Below are 25489 nucleotides of genomic sequence, written 5' to 3'. Positions count from 1 at the left end.
TAGGCTATTTAGTCTTACTGGAGATGTTCTGTTTATGCATTTGTAATGGATCTGTTGTTTTGAAGAAGAGCTCTGTCAGCTGAGCACCTCAGTTGTGTAAAGCTGAATGCTCAGCTGTAGTCAGTGAATGTGTGTAAACTGATAAATGGCAGGTTCAAGAAGAGTTTCACCTTGTCTTCTTTAACTTGTTTGTCTCAAACAGTGACCTGGATCTTGATTCTCTAGAAACTATAGAGCGGTCAAAAATTTTTAAGCAGATCTTTTCTGCTAATTTCTAAGGACTTAATGTACTAATACAGAACGTCACCACGGAAATCCTTTGTTCTCTGACCTTTCATTTTGAGGGTGAGCTTACATTTGGAGCTGTGTTCAGCAGCAACAGTACCTTGACCATCACTTTGTTTTTATTTTTAATTATTTCCTCCATCCTGGTCTTGCTTTTTCCGCTTTTATAGTAAGATAAAGATGGTTTTAGTTTTTATAAGGATTTTTGGGTGCAGTATTCCTGTGTTCTGTTTGTCTTCCTTGAGAAGCCTGTGGAGTGTTTTTGATGAACACAAAGTCATCTTTTGTTATCTTGTCCAAACCAAACTTAGTTTATCCTTTATTTTATTTTTCCTGGAAATAAATATGTGGACAATCAGTGGCTGAGAATAATTATGAAATATCTAACTTCTTCTTTGCAAGACAAGACATTATCATCTAAAAGGTGAAACTTGCTGTGTTGCTGAAGGTATTGAGGTCAAGGTATTGAGAGTCCATATATTAATTTAAACTGTTTCCCCATCAGATTCTGTGTAAGACAGGAGTCCATCTACTGATGAGTGAGAGGGAAATGGAAAATTTTATCATGTGCTTTGCCAGCAGTATTTCTGTGCATGTCAGGCCAAACCAAATTTCTTCTGAGATCCATGAGCTGGGTTTTTCCATGCTGCAGACTGGATGTGGGCACTGTAGGGTTGTTTTAGACCACACCATTTCAACTTGCACTGAAATCTCAGCAGAAGAATGTGCTTATGTAACAACCCTTCTTTCTAGTGACAGACTGCAGCATTCTTAGGAACTGGGAATCCAGCAGAGAAAAAAGCATCAGTGGTAGAATTAGATGTTGAAGTTTCTGGAGTTTTGAATTTAAAAAAACAAAAAACAAAAAAATGAAAAACCAACCAAACCTGAAAAATGTAAAAAGAACAGACTGTGTTTGATTACCAGGCTATAAACCTTAGCATACAGTGCAAAAACATGGAGGAAAATTTTCTAACAGGCTGGTGCTACTGTGTGAAAGTGGATTTGAGCCAAATTCCCAGATTTGAAACCCCATGAACTTCAGTAGGCTCAGGCCAATCCTTGGCTTAGATTCATCTCAAAACATTGCAAGCACAGAACACAAGTTTGAACATTTTCAGTAGGAATTGGAGCCCCAAAAGGAGGAGGTTTATGAATTATCCAGTCACTGTTTGCACACTCAAGGGACACATCAGTGCCAATGTGAGCATTTGCCCCTTGATCATCATGAGAATGTTTTTAGAGCATCTTTGAAAAATGCCCTGCAGGAAATGTTTCTGGCATGTGTCCTCAGTACTTGAGTATGTTATCTCTTTGCTGGTAAGAGCTTTATGTGGCTTCTCTAATTCTACCCAAATAATGACCTTGCCCATTGTCTTCAGCTCCATGTGCCAACCCTTTCCTGTCACAGCAGCTGATAGCAGGTTCCTGGATCACACTGTGGTTTCCTGCTTGGAGAACAACTGCTTTATTGCAAGTTGAAGCAATACTGCCTTCTGGATGGGGACTGTAGTGGGGAGATTTCAACAAATTATCAACTATACCCAGACCAGCCAAAGAGATTTATGTGCCCATTTTAATCAGCATTGTGCTCATTTGTTTGCTTTCTCCTTCTCAGCAGAGCAAACTCTGGTTTCCTCTGGGTTGTGCAGCTGCTGTAAAGGGCAATAAGGCAGCAGTGTCAGTCACAGCAGTGCTCCTGCACTTGCTGCATCCCAGGGTTGTGTCTGGAGCTGGAGAGGGGAAAAGTTTAACACCCAAATGAGCTACATGCAATTAACAGTTTATGGGGAAGCTCGTAAAGGATCCAGCTGGTGGTGGCACTGGGCTGTTAAATGGCTCTTCTGAAGAAACCAGAATGAGAAATTAAAAAAAAATACACACATGCACTGTTCAGTTAAGAGAAGTTGTCAGAGCATCCTGGAATATTTCTTATTAATAAGAATATAATTTCCAAGTTTAGCATCATGTGTACTTTGTGTTTGTCCCATGGAGAAACGTAAATGAGCATTTACCACAAAGGATGCTGGAACAAACAGAGATAGAAATACTTTATGATTCTGTGACAGAGCTATCATCAGGACATGCCAGCTGAGCTGCCAGTGTGTATAAGGTGCAATTTATGTCAGTTTGCTTGATTTAGTCTATTAATCTATAATTAATTATAATTCTATATATCGATATTTAGCTATGATTAATCTATAATTCTTCCTCTTTTTAATATAATTTGATCATAAGATTCTAATGGCAGATGAGACACAAACTGCTTGTTCTATTTCAGAATCTGTAGTGTGTTGTTAGAGCTCTGCAAGGTTGACATATGCATGCTGGACTATTGAAACAAGCTGCAGAGAGAGCTTTGTCATAATATCAGTACAGCAAACATTTCTCTGACTCACATACCCCCCGCCGTGATTTTGTAAGTCAGGGCAAAATTTAGAACTCTATTTGTTATCTGGTACATATTTCAAAGACATTGCCAAGCAAAAAGCTAAATTTAAAATCTCTGGCTTTTGTTGTTGGGGGTTCCAGACATGCCAAAGGAACATGTGTCAGCAATTTTAGGCTTAGTGGCCACGTAATTGTGAAATATCTTTTTTTTTTTTTTTTTTTTTTTTTTTTTTTTTTTTTGCTATAGATGTTCTTGGATGACAAAACCAGAGAAATTTCTATTAGCTGCTTGAGTTACATTCACTGTCAGTACTTTTTGATTAATATTGGTGTCTCTTCAAGAATTTGTATTGGAATGAAAAAAGAAAGTACACAAAAGACATTTTTTCTTTTGTTTGCATGTATGACAAAGTTATTTTGCCCTAAGAGAATGTTGCTTTTAGTGATTTGATTTGACTGGCCTGTTGGCATGGACAGCCAATGATCCTGCACATATATCCTGTCTTTATGTTCTTTATTGTGTATTGCCTTCATTTGTGAATGAGTTTGCCTCCTGCTTGATGATATTTTATTTCTCCAAACTGTCTGATTAGTTGGTGGCATGGGGAAACAGGCTGTGACTTTGGCTGTGGAAAATGTGACAGACTGTCCAGTGCAGGGGAGGGAGGTGTGTTAAAATTTCAGCATCCTGCATCGTGGGGTCAGCACAGCTGAGCTGGGAAATTGGTGTGATTTCTTCTCAGTTCACACCTGAATCACAGACCAGGATTAATACATAGCCCAGTGCCTTAAACTGAAGCACCTTTAGGAGTTGTTCCCCAGGCTTGCTGACTTCTTAACCATCTGAGGTATACCTTGGAGTTAACACCAAGTGAGCTCTGACCTTCTGTTGGCAGGGTGGCTTTCCTCCAGAAGGAGTTTCCTGGAGAATACCTTAATACTGAAACACTGCTGCCTAGTTCCTTATCTTAAAACTGTTATGTAATGGTGTTGTTCCTAATGATGGATGGAAGTAAATATTTAGAGGTAGAGTAATTCTGAACTTAGTGTTTGGCAGTAGGTTTATTTCAGAACTTCATTTTTGGACAGAGACTTTTAGGTCAGTCTGGTGAGGGAGACTTTGACTGTGTTCTGCATGTTTTCTTCAATTCAGTACAGACAGAGTAGGTGCCTTACATTGTGTAAACCTGGCTATTTGCACCACAGTGAAGGCTTAGGCTTGTGTAGTTTCAGTTAGTGAAGGATACCCACCTTAAACACGTGGGTCTGCTCATGGCCATGTGTTGTCAGCACTGGTGGCTGTCATCTAATGCCTGGCAGCTGTTCCTCTGCATTTCTGTGGCCCACTGTCACTTCTGTGGCTGCATCCAGCCCTTGAGCATTGTGGAACTGGTCCAGTGATTAATTTCTAGTCTGTGCTAGGTTTTGTAGTCATTTCTTAGCACTTGAGCTGTAGATGTGAAAAATCCATTCTGTGAGTTCTTTGGAGATAAGCATAAGGATTCTGCCTGATACTCAAATCCCTGATCTGAACCTGTCTGTAGTAATCAATCTTCTGTTTTAAATGAAAAAATTAATATGTTACCTCCTTCATACCTTTGCATGCATTCCCTCCCTCCTGTCCTCACTTGAGTTGATTTGGTGGCTGTCATCCCTTTGACAGGCTGTGCCTGTGGTGTGTGATTCTGAGGGTTGTAGGGAGCAGGGTCTGGCCCTGGACCTTGCACATTCTTGTGTTTCTGTGTAGTGAATCAGATCATCTCGCTGATCTGTCTGAAAATAAACTTTAGAAATGCTCTTGACATGTCAGGTGTTTAGCAGCTTTAAAAGGGCTCCAGCACAAGGACTTGTTGTGACAAATCCTGTATCTCATCATCAAGGAGAAAAGTTTGGTCTTTTGTGCATCTCACCATCCTGACAGCTGTGACTGAGGTGGTGCTGTGGTGAGAGTGTTCTGGATAGGCGCAAGCACAGGGAAAGAGCAGCAGCTGTCAGGGGACTGATAAATGTTGCTTTATCCACAGTTCTGGTGAAGAGTGGAGCAAGGAGATCAAGTCAAAAGCTGTGCCTGCTGTCATTGCCTTGTTTGCCTCCAGGCATTTGACTCTGCCCTGGAAGTTGGTCTTGGGCCAGCTGAGAAAAGAGCCATCACTCCTGTGGCTCAGAGTCAGCTGTGCTGAAATATTTAGTTAAACCAGCACATAACTGATCCTCCCCTCTGAGACCAGGATCAAGATTTTTTTGTTGTTGGTATTTTTTTCCCCTAACTGGCCTAATGGCATTCACCTCATGGATTTCTTGTTATCTTAGTTTCTAATGAATGGAATTAAATTTATGTACTGAACACCAGTTGCGCTCCCTGGCCTTTCTAGGACGAATCCTGGACTTGAAGACAGGGACAGTAAAGAAGGAAGGCCAGCAGTCCTCCATGAGAATGTGCATGGGATCCAGGCGCTCCTTCATTTGCAGGATGAGGTATGCATTTACTATGTGTTCCATCAGGGTTCCAGTCCTGTCGCAGCTCAGAAAAACATTTTGTTGCACTAATCTGGCCTTGATTACAAACTAAAGCTGTAATGACACGCTGCCATGAAGTATTTCTAGAATAGGAACTGGAGTGAAACTGAAACTAGTCTTCCTTATGGACAAACCAGCAAAACAGCACCTCATTTCTGTTGTAGCTATTCTTATGAGTGTGGGGTGTAGGTTCCTTTTTCCAGAGAACAGCTTCACCCCTGGAATTTCAGTCATTCTTTTCTAGTAAAGTTACTCAAATCGATGCCCTGGGAATGAAGCTTTCGCAAGTGTTATGAACACCCAGCTCTGTGTATTTTTTCAGCAAACCAAGAATATTAAAAGAATCTTAAAGATAAACAAGAATTGAGTTGCAAACCTGCCAGCTATGTAGGAATTAGCCTAAGCCTGGTATGAATTAACCAGATGTCAGCTGGCTGATGCTAGATAAATGAGTAATTGTTAGAGGGTTTTTTGATTTGCAGTTTTTCCAACTTCTCCTGCATTGTTTGGGCTTCTTTAAAGAGATTTGTCTGCCCAGTGCTTTTTTGGGGGGGCTTGTGAGCACTTATCTTGTTTTAGTGCTAACAGGCTAAAATGCCTTTTGCTATTGCAATAAATTTTTGTCTATGGTTAGGAGGGGAAAGTACATAATTGTATCTGTAGGCTATGTCCAGTATAAATGGTGATAACAGCACTGCAAAATTCATTACAGAATGAAACACACAAAGCACATTAAAATACAGGTGCCTGTACTTTGGTAATGTGGTGGATTTTTTCCAGTCCTGTGAGGGTGCTGAATGTATGGCTCTTGGGTGCATTTGTAGGGTGTTTATGGACTTTATACCTGCAAGGCCAGGCTTCAGAGCTATAGAACCTTTTTCACCCTTAACTGGGAGGGAAGAAATACAGCCCAGCAGAGCAGCACTGAGAACACTGATTTTTCTTCCTCCCAAGATGCACATCATCTTGTTTGTGCAAAGAAAACCAGGCCTAGTGTCCTGTTTGCAGTTATTCCCCAGCTTTCAAAACAGTTCTGATTGCAGTCATTTCCTAGCACCCTGATTCTGTAAACTCCAGTGCATGAGAGTGATTTTACTCATTTCCCTAACCCCACTGTTTTTGTATTTCTAAATCTTATTTTAGTTGTTCATTTCTTCTCCTTGGCAGTGACTGATAAGAAAAAAAAAATTAAAGGAATAAAAAAAAAACCTTCTGGGAAGTATGGACCTCAGATAATGTGAACCTTCCTTGTGGTTTCTTCTTTCATTGTTGTTATTATTTTTCCATTAAAAATGAACTGCTTTTACCCTTCAAACTATTTACTCAGTTTCAGATGGATTGTTGAAATTTTACAGTTAGGCATACTTATAAATATCACAAAATACACATGAACAAGTGTTAAACAAAGTTAGTTGACAGTGTAAATAGTTTGATTTTGCAAACATTATCTTAATGTCTGCAGACATTGTAGCTGGTGTATGGCAGTGGAATTTTTCTGTCAAGGGAAGCCACAGGAACACTGAGATTGGTTTGTGTGGATATTTGGGGGCCTGACATATTTTTCTCTAGTTTTCACCCCTGTTTCATGGCATTTTGAAGTGTGTCTATTCTTTAACCACCCTTGGGATATCAATTTCAAACAGTCTTTAAACTGGAGGAGTGTGGAAAGGAATCTTTTTCTAGTCTCTTTCATTTTTCTAAAATAAAGAAGATCTTTATAGCACGTCTAAAAAGCTCAGCCTGTGGAAGCAGCATGTCCTACATAAACATGAATATGCAACTTTTTGCCAGGAACATCTATTATTGTCTTCTTATATATGTAGTAAGAATCTCAAGATGCCTTTTTATCATGTGTATTTATATTCATTTTTGAGCCCTTTAAAATACTCATTTATTTTTAGGTGTGGAAATGCTCCTCTGGATCATTTACCTCTGAACAGAATAACCACCATGAGGAAAAGATACAGGTACTATTACTTAATTTACCAAGAGCAGCTGTAGTTGCCCTAAGCCCTCTCATTTTCACTGGGTTAATGCCCATTCTGGGAGTGTTACCTGCACACACTGCATCCTTTTGCAAACAACATCTCTTGCATGTGTCACTCAGATTCTTTGTCTTACACCAGCTCTGGCTCTGAATCAATCTTCAATATCTTTCTCAGAGAAATATTGCAGAAAACAGGTACAGCTTGAATAGCAGCATAACAGAGCTGGCAATACAAAACCCTAGGTTGATTCTTGGGTGTTCCAGCACAACTTACAAATACTGGTAAATCATTAGTAGCCATAGTTTGAAAGCATAAAGCTGTTTTGCCTGTCAATGTGATGTTTTTGTGTTTCTTGCTCATTCAGGAATGGCCTGGGCCCGGTGAAAGAAGGTGAAGCACAATATGCTGTTGTCCATTGCACTGGCTATATCAAGGCTTGGCCACCAGCAGGTTTGTATCCCTTATAGAAGATAGTGTGCACCAAACTGTCCTTAGGACAGCTGAAAACCTGGCTCAGGATTCCTTGCTAGAAAAGCAGGAAGAGTTTTAGTGGGGTGGCTGATTAAAGCCCACTTTGAGAAGCTTTCAATAAGAAGAAATCAGGTGTTGTACTCACTCAGGGCATCATTGTTTTCCCTGTGACACCCTTCTCAATTTTGTTGTCACAGAGGAACTGTAGGAATTTCCAGTAATGCAGGATTCCACAAACTGGGGTCAAAAGTTTTCAGCTTATGTTGATAAATCAATATAAAAATGGTCTCATTTTAAGAAGGTGGAGGCAAAGGATTGTGTACCTCTAGAAAACAGCAGTTACTGCTTTTATACTTAAGTACTGAATTGCCAGCACTTTTGTATGAAAATGTGTAATTTCACTTCAGACACATGGAAGTTCTCAGTAATGGTGTTACTTGGGAATGTTCAGTATTTGTGATAAATTCTGTTTTGAGGCTGTTTTTCTGGGAATCAAGTCTTGGCATACCGCTTTGATCTACGGCGAAAAACATTTACCTGCTGGAACTCAGTGTTACCTATGGGAATATTTACCTTTGAAAAATTCCAGGAGGAGACAGTGGAGCTCATCCAGACCTCATGATGAGTGGGGTTACCTGACCTTGGCATTTGCAGGAGTTGAAGAGGTTGTTTGTGATGTGACAGCGCCTGCTGGCATGAGTCAAAGAGTCAAACCAGGAGCTGTCCTGCCCTTTTGTGGCTGTGCATCATGGCCATAAATCACATTGATCCAGGGATTATGAGTCCTAAGAGGTGGTTTGTACCAAATGTGTGCAGTGGTGTGCAGACAGCAGCGTGCAGATATGAACTTCTTGTTGTTTTTTGCTGAAATGCGGTTTTGGAAGCAGAGGAAAACTGCCCCTCTTGTTGCTAATAGGATTTAATAGGAGTCAAGATGTTCCAATTTTGCTTCTCTCTCAAAAATATGAGAGCACAGTGTCTGTAGAGTGCTCTGAAAATTGATGGTTTTTTCTGTTTTGTTTTCTATTTAGATTTAGTTTTCTATTGGTAATTCTAAATGCAATGGAATTCAGCCTTGATACACAAGGTGTCTCCTCAAGAAGGTGTAGGGCAAATAAGATTTTGTTTAGCCTGAATGAGAATCTTGCCTCATGTTATGGGATGTTTAAGGAGATCTGACTCTTTGGGGTGCTGATACAGAACTAGAGATGCATGAACTCACATCAGCACTAGGTCCTGATGTTGGCAGTGTGTGCTCTTCAGCCACCAGTTCTGCAGGACAGCAGCTTGGGATTAAAAGGATCTTCATACTAATGGCCAGGTATCAATCATATTGCAAATCCCAGTTGGCATTAGTGAGGTCTTTTTCTCATCTCAACTCTTCCAAAACTTTGCTGCTTATTACTTCATGAGAAGTTTTTATTTCACTGGAGGTCGAATGGGAGTTTTCATGCCCAGTGCCTCTGTGTCTCTCCAGTGTTCTGGTGTGTTTCCAGAAGGAGGTTATATCCTGTCAGCCTAGACTTTGCAAAGACAATCCAGGCCACCTCTGCTTTCCATTCTCAGAGTGTATTCTCTTTACCCTTGTGGCTTTTCGCTGCAGTTCTTCATGTTTTCACTTCACTTCTCAAAATGTAGGTCACTGGCACTACACATTTTTATTTCAGATGAGATTGTAGTGATGGATAACACAAACGAGATTTCCTATCTTGCCTGGCAGTGTAGGATACAGCATCCTTCTCTTTTGTGTGGTGCATCCTGCAGGCATCCTAAGACATCTGATACAAATTTTTATGTCTTCCAGGTTGCCTTTTTCTCACTTGTCAGCTGCAAATCTTGCTTTGAATTGTGTGATGTTTCAATTAGTAATATCAAGTTCCATCCTATTTCTGTTGGTTTAGTTTATGACTGTTACTGTTCCCCAAGTGCATGCTTATGCATTTAGTAATGTTGGATGTCATCCCATTTCTATTACTCCACTCCACAAAATCACATGGTGCTCCTTATGATATCCCAGTGCTCCTCCATAATGTTAATGCCTCCAAACTAATCCTAAGGGGATGTTTTTGATTTTGACAGCCTTATGTGGAATTTCATTGGTCTTTTATGTTACCGTCCAAATTGTTACTTCTATTAGTCATGTCTGGGTGCCTTTTCCAGGGCACACAGAATTGAATCAGGGCCTTTTTCATGAGGGTTTATTTGCCTTCCCATTCTTCCCTACTTTGTGTTGGTGGTTGTCATGTATCCATTGACTTTCAAAGTTGATGGGAAGATCCATGGGCTGAATTGTTCCCCTATATGTTTGAGTAAATAGGTGACAACATCACTGCATTTGTTCTCATTTCCAGTGGTAATCCGACCATAATCTGCAAAGCAAATGAGATAACTACAGCAGTAATGGAATTTGCCAAGGCTTCTCTACCCTGTAATAAAATTACTTTGTTGAAATCAGCAAGCCCTGCATGGTCTCTGGATTCTTGGGAATAAATGGCCTTGTGCTAAATCACAGCTGTTTAAAAATTCAGTGATCAAAAAGATAATTTTCATTTATTTTTCAGTTGCCAAGTGGACACTGGTATAAACTCCAGATCCTTTTCTTTCAAAGCATGCAGAGTGGCTTGTGCATATATAACTAATATACAGTACAAAGTCTACTTTCACAAGCAAAAGAACCAATATTATCAAATGCCTTTAATCTGTACTTAGTCTCATTTGTTTAGCTCTTGGTATTTTCTCTTTCTGTGTTGAATTGCGTTGTCTGTGGCCAATGTTCAGTTTTTTTGGTCCCACACTGAGAAATAAGTGTTGATACAGAAGCATAAAGAGAAGAACTGCTTTGTAATCATTATTGGTGGGATAGACTGACACTGCTGCTGCAGGGAGGAGTCTGTGCAAATCTGGAGTAATCTTAGTATACTTCAAACAGGTGAAAATGAATAAGCTACAGACAGCTGGTGGTGTAATTCAAGGGCTGGGTTTGTTATGGCTCAGGTCTGTGTTCAGCATGACAACACTGGCACATCCAGCCTGCCTTTGTGGTTTTTCTCATTTGTGTGGAGCAGCAAGGCTCATGTACTGGCACACTGTCTTCAGCCCCTTCTTCACTGAGAAAGGGAAGACAAAACAGCCTCCGTTCAGGCTGTGTGTTAATGGTCTGTTCATTTTTCTCCACTTAAAAGACCAGTAAAATTAAGATCAAGTGCAAAAGTAGGCATATGATACTTACACACTTGTATCCCCATATGCTGGCCTCAAGAAATGAGGTGTAAACTTGGTGTGGGAGTCAAAGGAAAAAGCAGTCAGATGTCTCAGATAGATGTTCCAGCCAGTCATGGTGTATGTTTGGTTGAATAATGACAATGTGGGGTTGGGTTATTTGAAATGAGGTAAAAGGACCCTTGGTTTGAGGCTGGCTGAGCAGCAATCCCAGCCTTTGTCCCTCTGTTCCCAGCGAAGCTGTTCTGATGGAACTTGTGATCCTCAGCCTACACAGTGCTTCAAGTTCATAACCAGTCATAAAACTGAGAAGTGCTGACCTTCTCCTGGGTTTTGTTCCTGTTTTCAACTTAAGCAAGATTTGCTTTTCTTCTCTTTTTTTCCCCTCTGAATATCTCATTCCTGGAAGGAAATGAGTCTTCTCTGGTCCATATGATTTTTTCCTAATAGATTTGTTTTGCTTTCTTTTTGTGGCATAAGATTTGGTAGAGAGAGAAGATAAAGTCTGTCAGGAATTTGGTAGTTTTCTGGAAACCAAAGCCAGCATCTTGCACAAAAGCACATAGTGAGGCAAAGAGATAGATACATGTTTTGAAACTTCAAATAAAGAGTCACAGAATAATGTTAAATTCAGATAATGTTGAAATATATATTTTTTTTCTCTTTAGTTAAAAAAGAAACATTTTAGTCTTCCAAGTCAGACTTACGGTAACATCTTAACCACAGCATGCCAAAGCTGTTAGGTTATTTTAAAGTTTTGGCCAGAATCTGGACATTTGTGCAAAGTACTCCCTCTTCCAATACAAAACAAAATAGTTGCTTGAATATTCCTTGCAGTGCTGTCATCTTTTAAGGCTTTATTTATTTTTCTAAAGAGTGGTTAATTTATTTTTTATTGGGATTTTTCTCGAGATTTTATCCTTAGTATGCTATCCACAGCCTTTTTTGTGAAAGCCTTTTTCCATTGTTTTGTGTAAGAGATAAAGTCACACAGTGTAGTTTCTTCCCTGGGAAGTAACTATCTGAAGTGATTCTAATGAAGACAGGCATTATCAGGGGATTGCTAGCGACCACTGGACACTTAAATTCCATCTTTTTAAAGAATTATAAATAATTTCTTTTTTAGTGTAGTGAAATAAAACCATAAACGCACCAACGCTGTTCTGTGTCTCACAGAAGATGTGGGGCAGAAGGGTAGAGAAAGAAAGCAGAAAATGAATATGCAGAAGAAAGCAGAATATGCTTTTCTGTTGTTAGAGCCAACTGGAAGCTCACTGGGAAAACTAAAAAGTTCTTTCTGTCCACACCAACACACACTGTTGTGCTGTGGGAAACTGCTGGAAGAGAGGACACTTGGAAATTAAATATAACCTCTGATGGCACAGCATTCTATTTGTGATGCTCACTTGCAGCTTAGCTGTGCCAGTTGTTGATGTGAACTCAGGCAAGCACAGCACTGTATTTATTATTTGAGAGGGGTGTATATTTGGTGTTGAGAAATAAACCCTCTCCCAGGATTACACATAAACAATGTGAATAATTGAAGGATGTTTATTTTGTTGATGCCCCCTAAAGGTCAGTTTCGTGGCTGCTTTCCTCCAAGCTCTTACAACATTTTTTAGAGATAATGATGGTACTTGGTGCTGCTAAGGAGCAATACTGCATTGTGTTAAGAGCTGGACAAAGTGGTAGAAAATGCAGTGCACATCTTTATTTACCTGTCCGTACTGGAGTGTGTTCAATAGGAAATGTGCTAAAGCAAAAGTAAATTTCATCTACAAATAAAGACACCCAGAGCCGAATCTTTGAAAATATCAACTGAAGAATAAAGAAGATAATTTCTCTCTGTGGAATGCTGCCAGTAATAGCACCTGTATTGCAGAGAAGCTGAAAATCTTTTTACCATATTTTTTCTCTAGGCACTTTGGGAAGGGGTTGATAATCCACTGGGTCATGTATTGATTAATTCCAGGCAGATTGATTTTTATTCATAGAGGGTCTTGTGGCATAACCCAAGTAAGACATTTTCCATTTTGCTGTGCAGACCAAATATAATCCATCTTGGGCAAAAGAGGGGGGAAAAAAAAGATGAAAATTAGAACAGCCTCCCTTTGTCAACAGAGTGACATCAGAAATAATATTTCTTTGCTAGGTTTAATTTTGGAGGTTGTTGATGTTACTTTGATTTTATTTGAGCAGTAGCAAGCATGGACCAAGTTCCTAAAATGGTAATCACCGTTGAAAGCTACAGAGAAAAAAAAGATTATGCAAAGTGGAAGCTGTCCAGCTGTGTCTTTGCTGTCCTTTGCAATACTCTCTGCCACTAAGGAAATGATTGGAAAAAGCTTTTGAGGTCAAGGGAATATATTTCAAATGTGTCCTTCTCCAATGAAAAACACCATTTGAAAGGGATCTTTTGGTTAAGGTTATCCAACTGGAATGCTTAGAGTTATGTCCTTAAAACTGCTCTTGTTAGATGAGATAATGCTCCTCCTTTTTAAAGCTCCCCTTGATAAAATTCTTATTATCAGTAGGGGTCTGCAAATAATGTTGTGCACCCCAGATTGTGAGATTATTGCAGAACAAATTTCAGTATATTGTACAAAAACATGGGGTTTTTTTTCCTTCATACTTGGTGTATATTATTTTATTGTATAGTTCAGTGAAGAAATACCTGTAAAATGCTGTTTGAAAGCTGATGGTCAGATAAGATTCAACTGTTTGGATACAAGATAACATCCTCAGAGATTACTCCAGTTCATTTAGCAGCATTTTTAGTCCTTTTTCAGAGGTGTCATTTACGAAAGTGGTGTGCTGTCATCATCTGGACTGTCCAAAGATTGGCTTACACTGGGGATTATACATTTCCAAAATAAAGTTGTTTCTGAAATGGTAGCTGCTTTGCAAGTAATTTTGTTAATGCTTTGAAGTGCCTCTTAAATGATTCACTGCCTGTTATGACCGAATTCCTTGAAAATCCTTGTGAAAGAGTTTACAGATCACTTAAAATAGGTCAGTGGTGTCACTCCTGGAAGACGTTTTTTCAAGAGTTTTATATGAATTTGGTATCTCAGTGCTGGAGTTGGGAAATAGCCTTAGCTCAAGGCTTAGCCAGCAAGCAAGTAAACAGTGCTAATCTGAATGTTCCTATTTGTGAAACACTGAGATGGAAAATAGTACACATGTATGTTTGGAAGCTGTTCCTGTGTTTATAGTAGTTACTCCTGTTACAGAGCTGGAACAAGCAGTGTTAGCAAAGCATCCACATTTTTTTCAGTCTTTCAGCGTAACCACGCAGGTTTAGGCCATTATAGAAAAAAGTAAAACCAGCTGTTCAATGTGAGCACAGAATTAGTGATTAATTTAGGCTGTGCCTTGTTTTTAAGGCTCATTATAAAATATTATTCACAAAGAAAGCTGAACAGAGCGTGCCTTCACTGACCATGTTAAGTGACGCCATGGTTCCATAACGTGATGGTGGAGCTGCGCTCATGGAAATGTTACTGTCCATCTTGGTGTAAAATGGAATTTAATATCTGCTTTGTCTTCAGCAGCCAAAATTGCTGCTGTGGGTTCTGTGTATACACGTGAGGTATGTAGCATTGAGAACAACTGAGAAACATTGTCTGATCTGAACCCAGAAATAGTGACTGAATCATAGAGAAGAAAATGAGGTTATTTTGTAAGATTTAGAGCATCTAGGAAAGTACAGAGCCAGGACAGCAGCATCTCTGTTTATCCCAATTTCCTAATTAAAACAGTCTTTGTCATTGTTTACTCCAGGAATGACCATACCAGAAGAAGATGCTGATGTGGGACAAGGTAGTAAATACTGCCTCGTGGCAATAGGAAGGCTTCAGGTAATGCAAATTTTTCCATATACAAACTATTTCTGAAAGCATGATCATTGTTCTGGTGTGGTTATAAAAGAATTGCACACTGTTTTCCTACTAGATTGTAACTTTTAACATGCCTCCAGTTTATAAAGTGCCTTGATGTCTGTGCAGTCAGTGACATCTACCAGCAGAGCAAAATGAAACTGTGATTTTGGTGCTGGATATGTGTACTTAATCCAGTAACAGCAGCAGAGATGTTCCTGAAGATTAGTGTGCACGGACCTGCCATTGTTTAGGGTGTGTAGGGCTGGGGTGCTGGAGTTGGTGAGAAATGTGGCAGTGCAGGTGCTGGGGTAAAGTGACCCCCAGAACCAGTGCTATGCTCCCTGCCATTTTTCCAGTCATTCACTCTCTGACTAATCAACTGCTTGAAAAACTGTGATTGCAGGAGCTATCCTGAAAATGGTAAAGATAAAGCAGTCAAGAGGCACTCCAGAAATCATAGCTTTATTCTCAGCGTGTATTGTGTTATGCATTCAGATGAGATGTGAGCTGAAGGAACTGGGAAAATAAAATTTTCCTTCCTTTTGTGCAGAGGGTTGCAATTGTTGTAGTGCATTTCTGAGCAGAATGCAGAGCTCTGAGCTAAAGCAACCATGATGAATCTCTTTCCCCACAGCAGGGAGGACAGTTTTTATTTTCCTGGTCTGGGAATCCTGCCATGGGTGATCATATCTGAGCCTCTTGCATGATCCCCTGCACTCACTGCCATCTGCTAGGAGGGGATCACTCCTCCTGACCAGGTGGAATGACCCTTTCAGGGGCCAGACCCATTTACCTGAGGTGAACAGCCTACAGATGTTAGCACATCTGCAAAGTGGCTCTCCATGGCCATGGCAGAGCTACACAAATACTGCAACATGGGTTTCAGGTTTATAATGCTTTCATAATTAAGAGTAATATATTCCACTAATGGAAAGAAGGAAGTTATGGGGATTCATGTGTTACAACTTCCAAAGAAAAATTATTTCCAAGTAATGTCAAGATGTCTGTTACGTTAGAGGAACCATTGTGGTATGTGAGGGCAGGCAGGAGGAAGCTCTGTGGTGGGTTAAGTCAGAAAGGAGTCAGGGTGCACAAATTAAAAACTCTTGTTCTCGAACAGCAAGTTGAAATCTTCATATGGTGAACTGGCTAATCAGCTCTGAGTTAGCAAAAAAAAAGATTTTGCTCATTTTGCATTGTTGGCAGAGATAGCCCTGGAAGATGTAAAAAAATCAGTGGTCTCCTTTGCACCTTCAGTGGGAAAGAATGGATATGAAGTGGCCTGATAGCACAGATTTCAGGCAGAGAGCTGAAAACACACAGTTCCCTCTGGTGAGATTTGAGAGTATTTAGAGAACTGTGTTTTTCATTATGAGCAACCACTTGCTGGTGTAATATCCCCTACCTCAGCCTCTGGAGGACTTGGTTCAGGTTCTGTAGGTGTTTCAGGTGAGGTTCATGTCACCTGAAAGGTTAGGTAATGGGTTGGTTTCCTATCCTAAGATAAGTGGACTGCACTGTCCTCTGCAAGTCATTCATTCTTGGTTGACAGAGATAGGATCCATGATGCCTGATGTGCTGCAAAGTGAGATGAGTCCAGCTGGACTTTCATCCTCAGTATATCACCCTTCCTGGGAACCTCTGGTGTGTTTGTTTCTCTGCTGTGCTGTTAATCCTCAGTAGATGCCATGGGGTGAGATATTTGCCCTGCAAACCAGACTAAAGCTGTTCTGCCATTTATCTGTGCTGTTGTTTTATTTTACTTCCTTCAGCTGCTAGCAGTGTGCCAGCACATTCTGTCCTTTATTTGTGGGTCAGATGTGGCCCTAGGTGACTGGTGTGGCTCTCTGGCCCTAGGTGACCAGCTCTCCTGTGTGCATGGACATGAACGGCATGTCGGTCCCCACGGAGTTCCTGTCCCGGCACAACTCCGATGGAGTCATCACCTTTGTGGACCCAAGGTGCATCAGTGTCATTGGCTACCAGCCCCAGGTCTGTGGCCACTGGGAATGTGCAGAATGGGTGGAGCTAATGCAGAAAATACCATCTGAAAACATGAAGTATTTGTAGCTGATAATTCATACATCGGGCACTGAACGCTGTTTGTTTTTCTTTGCTGTCTATGCCTCTGTGTGGGGTATCTGTTTATACCTTTAGATCTGATTAAAATTCTAGCAGCAGAGTGCTCTGAACCTTGCACAGCTTTCCAATGAAGACATTTCTGTGACAGAAAGTTAACAGTGCTTGGAGAGAGTTAGTCCTGTAGACCTTTGATTCTGCCAGTCTCTTGAACAGTAAGCAAACATAATTTACAGCATCTATTTTCCTTTAGGCTACATCTGCTCCTCTGAACAGGAGGCTAGTACAGAACTGAGTAGAATAGTAAATGAACCACAGCTCCACAGCTCTTCCTCCAATAACTCCCAGCAGTTGCAATTTAGAGGCAAAAGGACTTCCTAGTTCATTTGCTTATTCATATTTTTTTATTTTAAATTGCTTTATAATAAGTGTTTTTACAAAAATTAATACCATAAAATGAGCTGTAGTAGCAGGTGTCAGTCTTTTCAAGACACCATTTCAAAGGTAGTAGAAAATAACTTAAACTTTTGTGTAAAAACATGGGGCATTATGCCTACAAACCTTGTTTGTGTGGTTCATCCCTGATTAACTGAGTAATCTTGTTAAATGTGATAGATTTTGTGTTTGCAAAAATGACTTGTAGGTCTACATGTGGATTTGTGTTGTATTTGGGGTTTTTTACATAGCTTTATGTTTTATTCTAGGATCTTCTGGGGAAAGATATTTTAGAATTCTGCCATCCTGAAGACCAAAGCCATTTGAGAGAGAGCTTCCAACAGGTGCTGTGTCCTGCTCCTTTTGTTCCACACTTTATTATTTTGTCCACAGAAGTAGTTTTTATCTTATTTTATTTTTATGCAGGAGAAGAAGTGGCAAGATACAGAACAATTTGATGGTCAGTTATCAGTTGGTTAAGCTGCATAATAAATGGAAGGAGGGGTTGACAGTATTTTCAGAAATAAATCTTCTAGTTATATATTTGGTTTTTTGCTGCACGAAGTGAGCTGTTTTGGAGATGCCTGTGTTGATCCCCCTATGTTAAGTGGTAACCAAAATTATTTACCTTCCAAGATGGGCTGTTGATTTGGAAGTAGTTACATCCCTCTGTGATGCTGGATTGTTTGTAACTGAGTTCTCTGCTAGCATAGATGATTTGCTTTTTCATGTACCTTAATGGAGTTATGCCACTTTACATCAACATGTAATTTGTCCCTTTTTCTCTGTTAGAAATTGAAATGTGCAGGGAAGTAACAAAAGAAATACAACATACAGGAAGAGTTACTGGTTTGGATTTATTTTTACCATCGGCCACATTTACAGCTGAATCAGTGACATTTATTCCATTGCAGAGCCTGCTGTTTCAGCTTGGTCTGGGGCATGCATTAGCAGGGCTTTCCCCAAGCTGTCCCCTTATTGCTGGGCTTTTCAGTGCCTTTCCTGCTGCACCAGAACACCCTGCACAGGATGTTTAACCTATTGCTGAGGCTCAGTTGATCTAAGTGGTTCCAGATTTTCTTGCAACAACCAATAGCTCAACCAAGTTGTGTTGATCCATCTTGCGTTGGATGCTGAGATGTATTTTCAGCTGGGAAATGTGGATATGACTTCTAAGTAATTTGTATAGCCAACTGTTTGTTCAGGCATGGCATGCACAGACAGAGCCTCTGGGGGAAAAACAGCGAAATGCTGTGTCCCTAGAACAGATTGTGAAACTGAGGTTATGGTCTCTGCAGAAGTGTTGGAGATGGTGTCAGATATTCGTCCTCCTGAGCTGTTTCTCACCATCCCCCCTTCAACAGGGACCATCAGCCCCATGGCCAAGTGTGCCTCCAGTTCCTTGCACAGACTGAGTGCAAACAGCAGCCTTTTTTAAATTCAAGATGTTGATTCACAGGCTGTGAGAGTTCAATGCTTTAAACAGGTCACCACACCCAGAACATCTCCTGTGCCCCAGCTTGGATGGGGATGTGATGCTGCAGCTGCATCCTCCTGATAGGGGTCTGTCACCAGGAGCCAGCTCTTCTCTCCTGCCTGCCCTCCTCCCCACCTTCCTGCTGCCTTGGTGCTGGCATTGCTGGGAGGGCTGAGCCCTTAATTCCTTTTGCATGGAACTCCAGCTTTGGGCTGGTTCAGCTCCCTGCACTGCTGCCTGACGGCATCAGCGGCGCAGGAGCAGTGAGAACACATATGCTGTTTTTCAGCGGTGCCCAAATGATTGATTCCACTCATCTGTCCAAGGGACAGTGACAGAGAGCTGCTGGATAATGGGCTGTCAAACATCCTCAGCAGGGAATCTGTGCAGTGATTGCCTGGGTCTCAGCAGGGCTGGCTAATGAACATTGCAGTTAATGACCTGGTCCTGCCCGTGTTCACTGCGAGGGAGATCAGGCTGCCTGTGTGCCCCTGAACTCGGCTGCTGGGGACTCCACTGTCACCACTCACTGCTGGGCATGTGCAGAAGTGATTTGCTGCATCAGGGACCTGCATGGTTTGCTTAAGGTCATACAGAAAGACAGCAGGAAAAAATGCAATTAGAAATTAAAGTTCCTGCTCACTCAATCTATGTCCAATCTATGAAAATAGTGTGTTGTTTCCTTAGCAGGCAATGCCTTCTTGGGTGTATTTTTGTTCAGTACAGTAGCAGTGTGATTGGGGCTGTTATTCCCATCATGCAATAAAAGACTGTAGTAAACAGCTAAGCTTTGCACCAGGTGGTTTTTATTTCTGAAGTATATAAAGTTTAATCATTAGCTTTCAAATTTTTTGTGCTAGTTTGTTTGTGTGCTCTGACTTAAGACAGTTCAGGATTTTCCCACCAGCAATCTCTCTGCTTTATATATTATTACAAAATTACTGTTTGCTTAATCAGGGTTTCAGGGTAATAGATCACTGCCATTTGTTTTATTATTGTTAGTTTGGACTTAGAAATCTCTTAATTAAAAAGGTAACTGTGATTCCAAATAAACTCTTTTTTTTTTTTTTTCTTAAAACCTGAAAGCTTGACACTTCTTTTTTGCTGACAGTATCAGAACCAGGCTGGTGCATAACAGAAGAGGGAGGGAGGGTGGGTTTTGCAATTTTTGGTCAATTGCCAGTATCTATCTCAGAGCTTTATTTCCTTGGGAAGATAAATTCATTCATCAGGGTGGGAAAAATCAGGCCAGAATAAGATAGTCTCAAGGCTAAGACAAACAAATACAGGTTAATATCAAAGGGTCCAGTATACAGCTGTTGGATACCCAGTAGAATACTATTCAGATTGCACAGTCTACACCAGCTCTGTGGTTTCTGCCCTGGGTGTGGTAGTAGAAAATTGCTGATAAAAGAATGTTGCTCAGTGAGCTCAGAAAAACCCTGTTAAAGCATTAAAAATCCCCCAACAAAACCAACCAAAAGTCATTTATTTCAATATGTTTTTGAGCTTTCCTGGGCTTTGCTAAAGGTTGTTGTCTTCTATTTGCATTCTTTCCATTTAGTCGCATATCCAGTTGATTAATATGAAATGCAAACCTCTGAAAAAAGCAGGATTGGAACATTTTTCTTAATCTAATTGCTTGTCAATTAAGACAGAGGGTAAATAGTGGGACTTCTACTTTTAGAGAATACAGGCTGCAGATAGCTAATAGAAAGTAAATTCCAGATGTTAACGATTAAGAATCCACAAGATGTGGCATTTATTTGCAGTAGGCCTTCCCTTTCCTTCCTTGGGGCAACCCTGAGATAGCCTGGTGGAAAAGCTGTAAAATATAAACAGAGATAGGCCAGGTAAGTGCCAGCTGAATGGCTTGAAACCATGAAAGTTTTCTTCTGGTTTAACCCCAGATTGTTGGATAACACACAAAATGCAGTTGCAGGGCCAATATGAGAAGATTGGTTTGAATGTGCTTTAGTTGGCTGCTTCTTAATCCTCACTTGGTGCCCTGCTGTTGACTTGAACAAAACTTCAACTACCAAACCCAGACATCTGAATTCTTAGTTACAAACACATAGCCTGTGCAAGCAAGGAATTTATACTGTTAAAATGGGCAGTGGCTTATCAGTGTTCTCTCCATTCAAACACTGGCTCACTCTTTTAAGCCAGAAGCAAGGGATTCTTGTTAGCAATTTGCCATCCTGGAGAGTCTTTCAATATGTTTGGGGTAGGAGGGAACCAACCCCTGGTGGTTTCTAGAAAAACAAAAAATAAACACCACTGTATTTAAGCATTGTCCTAAATTTTGCTGCTGATTTTTCACATATATTAATTGTATAGCTGGGTATCCAAGCAGCAAAGCAGTCAACCTCAAAATGGCTTTTCTTGTAGGCTTCTGTTTAGCTGCAGTGATTGGTTTATGGTTTACAGATAAACATTTAAAAGATCCTCAGTTTGGTGTCTGTCAATCTCTTGATAAGTGTTTTGCATTAAAACATTCCTAAAGTTTCTGTACAACCTGATGATTGTCCAGAGTCTGTATTCTTTTTCTAAGCAGGCTGGAAATTGGCATTTTATGTGACAAAGCATGAGGATTTCATCCTGAAGGAGATAGCTGTAAACATGGATAGGATTTTGCGTATTCTCTCCAAATTAAAAATTCCTCTGCTGTCCCTGTAGCTTTCTGGAATTCAAGTTTAAAATGCACCAGTTGCTGCTGTCGACTGTTCATTTGCACAGCAGATAGCAATCTCCTGTTACTAACCTTTCCAAATGGCTTTGCAGGTGGTGAAGCTGAAGGGTCAGGTGCTGTCTGTGATGTATCGGTTCCGCACCAAGAACCGGGAGTGGATGCTGATCAGAACCAGCAGCTTCACCTTTCAGAACCCTTACTCTGACGAGATTGAATACATCATCTGCACCAACACTAATGTCAAGTATGTGCCTTTCTGGGTGCTCCCCTCCGTGGGTTTGAAGGAATTGTAACCATTCTTTTTCCCTGTAAAGCACATCCCAGTTTTTTAACAGATACCGTTTGTTTCTCTCAGTGCAGGCTGTAACAGGGTTTTGCTGCATCAGGAGATCTCCCAGTGTAGCTGTTTCTCTGTGTCATTATCCTGTGGTGCTTCCAGGGCCTGGCTGCACTGGGGGGAAACGTCACTTATCTGTTATGTCATTAGACAAGGCCATTGATCTCAGTCCAGGCTGCCTTGAACTAATGCAGAGCTTCCAGCAGCACAACAGCTGTCCTGGTACTGGAGGAAGGTTAGCCTGACTCCTGAGCCAAGACAAAATTCCATGTCCATGTTCATACCATTCTGTATTCTGGGCTCTTCTGCTTCAGCTGTGTCTATTTTACGACCTAATGAAGCTGGCAGAATTATTTCCTAGTAGGTTTGATTGGGAAGGATTCCTGATAGTTTAGCTTTGATAGAATATCCCCAAGTATGGGGGTGATCCAACTCCTTATCTTAAGAGGAAAATGAAATCATCCTGCCTTGGAATTAATATTTTCAAAAATCTTTCATTTCATGGCCTCTTGGGGGGAAATCACACTCAGAGTATGGTGGAGGTTGATCTCTGTGGACTGAGCAGAGATGCTTTTGGAGCCTGCTGAGTTCTCAGCCAATAACTGCAGAACCTAATCTGGCCTTGATTGCTTTATATTGTGAGGGTTTTTTTTAATAAATGTTTCTTCTTTCCAATATAAACTTAATCTATTCTTAAAACTAAATCTGCTTCTGGTCTGACCAGAGATATTTTTTTTTTTGCCAAGTCTTTAGCTGGGAGGAAATTACTGAGTTTGAGATCTCACCCTTAGACCATATATCAGAAATGCTGCACGAGCAGTCTGCTGCTGGAGGTGCCTGCTGAGAGCTCCACTGCAAAACCAAACCCCTGGGGCTTTGGCACTGGAGTTTGCAAGTGCCTCTGGGCATTCCTTGTATTGCTTCTTTGGCCTTGGCACATACCTAGACTGGAAGAGCTGTGCATTCACTTCCATGAAACCCAGCATCACAATTGTTTTCCTCTTTTTGTTTTTCTGCATACCCAAAAAGTTGGGTTTAAACTGAATAGTTAAGCTCATTGAAAACAGGCAAATGTGTCTTGAGATCAGACAGCTTGTCTGCACTGTGCATCAAAATAGCTATTTCCACATTTCGGCTGTCCCATAATACTTTTTCAGATAATTTGTATATGCCAAAAACAGGCCTGCAAACTAAAAAACATCTTCTGAGGTTTGTCCCAGGCTGGCTTAATTGTGCTTTGTTCCCCAGAGGCCACGGATGAAAAAGTGGGGCTGGAGGCTTATGTTGTGTTGACTCTGGGAATGCTTTTTGTGAGCCTGCCCTGTACAGTTGAGCTTGGCACCACAGCCCTCCCTGTGATGAATAGCACTGTGCCAGCTCCTGGCTCTGCTTCCATCTCTCTTGCTAGCTTTGAATAACAACCCAGAAATGCTGACCTAATATGGAAGTTGCCTGCTGCTACTTTGACAGAGGATGTTCCCTCTTTCCTGTCATGTTGAAAATGTTCTGAAATGGGCAAGATACAGCCCATTATACTCCTGCTTTTGAATAGTAGAAAGAATGCATTATTAGACTGGTTTTGGTTTTCCCCTTATTCTCTCCCAGCTCTCAGATTTCCAAAGAGGACTTACTGTAAAGTACAGCAGTTCCTGCCTGTTTCTGGCTATTTTTTTTCCCTCTGCATTTGGGGTCATGTTTTGATTTCTGATTTCCTAGCTGCCCTGAAGAGTTGTACGTCATGGTGTAGCTGTGATTTCCAGCTGCTCATTAAGCTGCTGCTGGGACTGGTGGTTTGGCACTAGCCCTGCTGTGTGTGGCCATCCTTACATGGTCCTGGAAGGTGCTTCCCATGGAGACCAGGCAGGCATGCCTTGCTCTGCCCAGCTGAGGCCACAGAGACAGATTTGATATTCCTATCACTTTGGTAATCTAGGCAGCCCCATAAAAAACAGGCTTGAAGTAGTTAAAAATTCAGCATGAAATCATAAGGACAATGTAGCCAAAAAAAGGGAGTTTAAGTCAGTTTTTAACTGATCTCTGTGTCTTGATAATAGCTGAAGCTGGTCAGTGAACAGCATTTTCCCAAAAGACTGTAGAGGGCAGTGATGATTCCAGTTGTGCAGGAATTCATTGATTTTTACTGTTATTTGTTGGCTTGGTTTTGGTTGTTCTGTTTCTTTTTTCCTTCTTTTTTCCGCCCCTTTTTTTAAATAAAGATACTCCTTTGGAGCTTCACACAGTGAAATGTCCAAACTTGCTTTTGGTACAGAAGGATAAGGAAATAATTAGGTTCAAATGTTCACTCAGTTCTTTGCAAAAAAAAAAGAAAAGAAAACTTCTCTCAGTTTCACTTGGGTGTAGTCATCCAAGAGAAACTTCCTGGAGAAATGAAGCATTTAACATTTCACATTTGTGCTGTGCTGGGCTGTGAAGAAGAGTCCCCTGTTTGACCACGTCTTCCTGTGTAGTTGGGACTGTTTGATTTCCAAAGAGAAAAAATAATTGTTATCAGTATTTATTTATTATGCAGACAGAGCAGTGTTTGAATCAAATAATGTTGTGGTGACAGGTTATATAAAGGTCTTATATGTATATATATTGATAGGTATATACATCAAAATAAAGAAGAGATGCATTTTTGTGGGCTGTGTGGAATATCTGATGTTTCATTTTTGGAAGCCACAGGTCCTGTGCTGCTCTGTGTGAATTTATGAGTCCTGTGGTTGCCCTGAGTCTCGGGATTTGTTGTGTTGGAGTGAGCTGGCCCAGGTCACTGCTGGATGAATCAGCCTGTGGGAGAGATGCTTTCTGCTCTGGCTTCTCCTGGGCCAAAACACTAAAGAGATCAGCAATGCTGATAAAATTGCAGTTGATGGTGGTGGTGATGGTGGTAAAGACTTTCTCGTGCTCTGGTGTCATCTGTGGTCTGTCTGACACTGCTGTTAGAGCCTTCCCAGGGCTGAGCTGAAGCTCTAGGCTAGAAGAGGGAGATACTGAGAATTCTTGAAAGAGGATTTTACAACCACAGCCCCAAGGCTTTTACTACTCTGCTTTTGTGCAAACCAGACGCAGGAAACACATGTGCCTCTATTACATAAAAATAGCTTGGTAGGGATGCGGGATTGTTGTTTCACTTCCACCAAAGAGCCTGTTAATTTTAAAGTTCAAATCATTTTTATTTACTGTCATGCCTGGAAAGGGAACCAGTGACTTCAGTTTTCGTAGAGAGAGCTTAACATCCTCTCAAATGTCAGGAGATCTTCCACAGTCTTCCTTTTTCCTCCATGTGTATTTACTGAAGTAAATTTGAAGTAACTGTCAAAACCTTCAGATTTGCTGAACCATTCTTGTCCAAGCCAAGAGCTTTTCCAGTTTCATACTGAACCTGTGGGTCAGTACAGACAGAATCCACTGCTGACCCAGTCAATGCCTCACTTGCTGTGTTGGGTAAACTGTAGAGCCAAGAAATTGTTCATTGACACCTTGAACCCCTGAAACTGAAAGTGAAACCAAGGACAATTTTTGGGTTCAGAGTTAGAAGGCAACTTTGAGTTTTGCCCAAAGTGATGATAATCCACTGTTGTGTTTCATTGTTACTGTCCAGCAGTTGGGTGGCTGAAGGGACCTGTTGGCTGCCAGAGGGGGTGGCAGGGTCTGAAGCAGCCACAGCAGCAGCACTGAGCTCTCCCTGGTCGGCTGCTCCATGAATTGCTGCAC

At 40.9% G+C, this 25489-nt stretch overlaps 1 protein-coding gene across 3 annotated transcripts in view; it reads left to right on the top strand.

The window, feature by feature from the left end:
• Window positions 1–25489, top strand: part of ARNT2 (aryl hydrocarbon receptor nuclear translocator 2) — a 94106-nt gene that overhangs the window by 48941 nt on the left and 19676 nt on the right. For all 3 annotated transcript variants that reach the window (XM_064721864.1, XM_064721866.1, XM_064721865.1), the window contains 7 exons: window positions 5049–5151; window positions 7095–7160; window positions 7546–7631; window positions 14655–14731; window positions 16610–16744; window positions 17536–17610; window positions 21528–21679. In XM_064721864.1, the coding sequence (XP_064577934.1) occupies window positions 5049–5151; window positions 7095–7160; window positions 7546–7631; window positions 14655–14731; window positions 16610–16744; window positions 17536–17610; window positions 21528–21679 (694 nt within the window). The remainder of the gene's footprint in view (window positions 1–5048; window positions 5152–7094; window positions 7161–7545; window positions 7632–14654; window positions 14732–16609; window positions 16745–17535; window positions 17611–21527; window positions 21680–25489) is intronic.

The sequence above is a fragment of the Zonotrichia leucophrys genome, chromosome 10 (genome assembly GCF_028769735.1).
Source record: "Zonotrichia leucophrys gambelii isolate GWCS_2022_RI chromosome 10, RI_Zleu_2.0, whole genome shotgun sequence".
NCBI lineage: Eukaryota > Metazoa > Chordata > Aves > Passeriformes > Passerellidae > Zonotrichia > Zonotrichia leucophrys.
The sequence above is the reverse complement of the archived record's forward strand: the minus strand, read 5'-3'. Positions and strand labels throughout refer to the sequence as shown.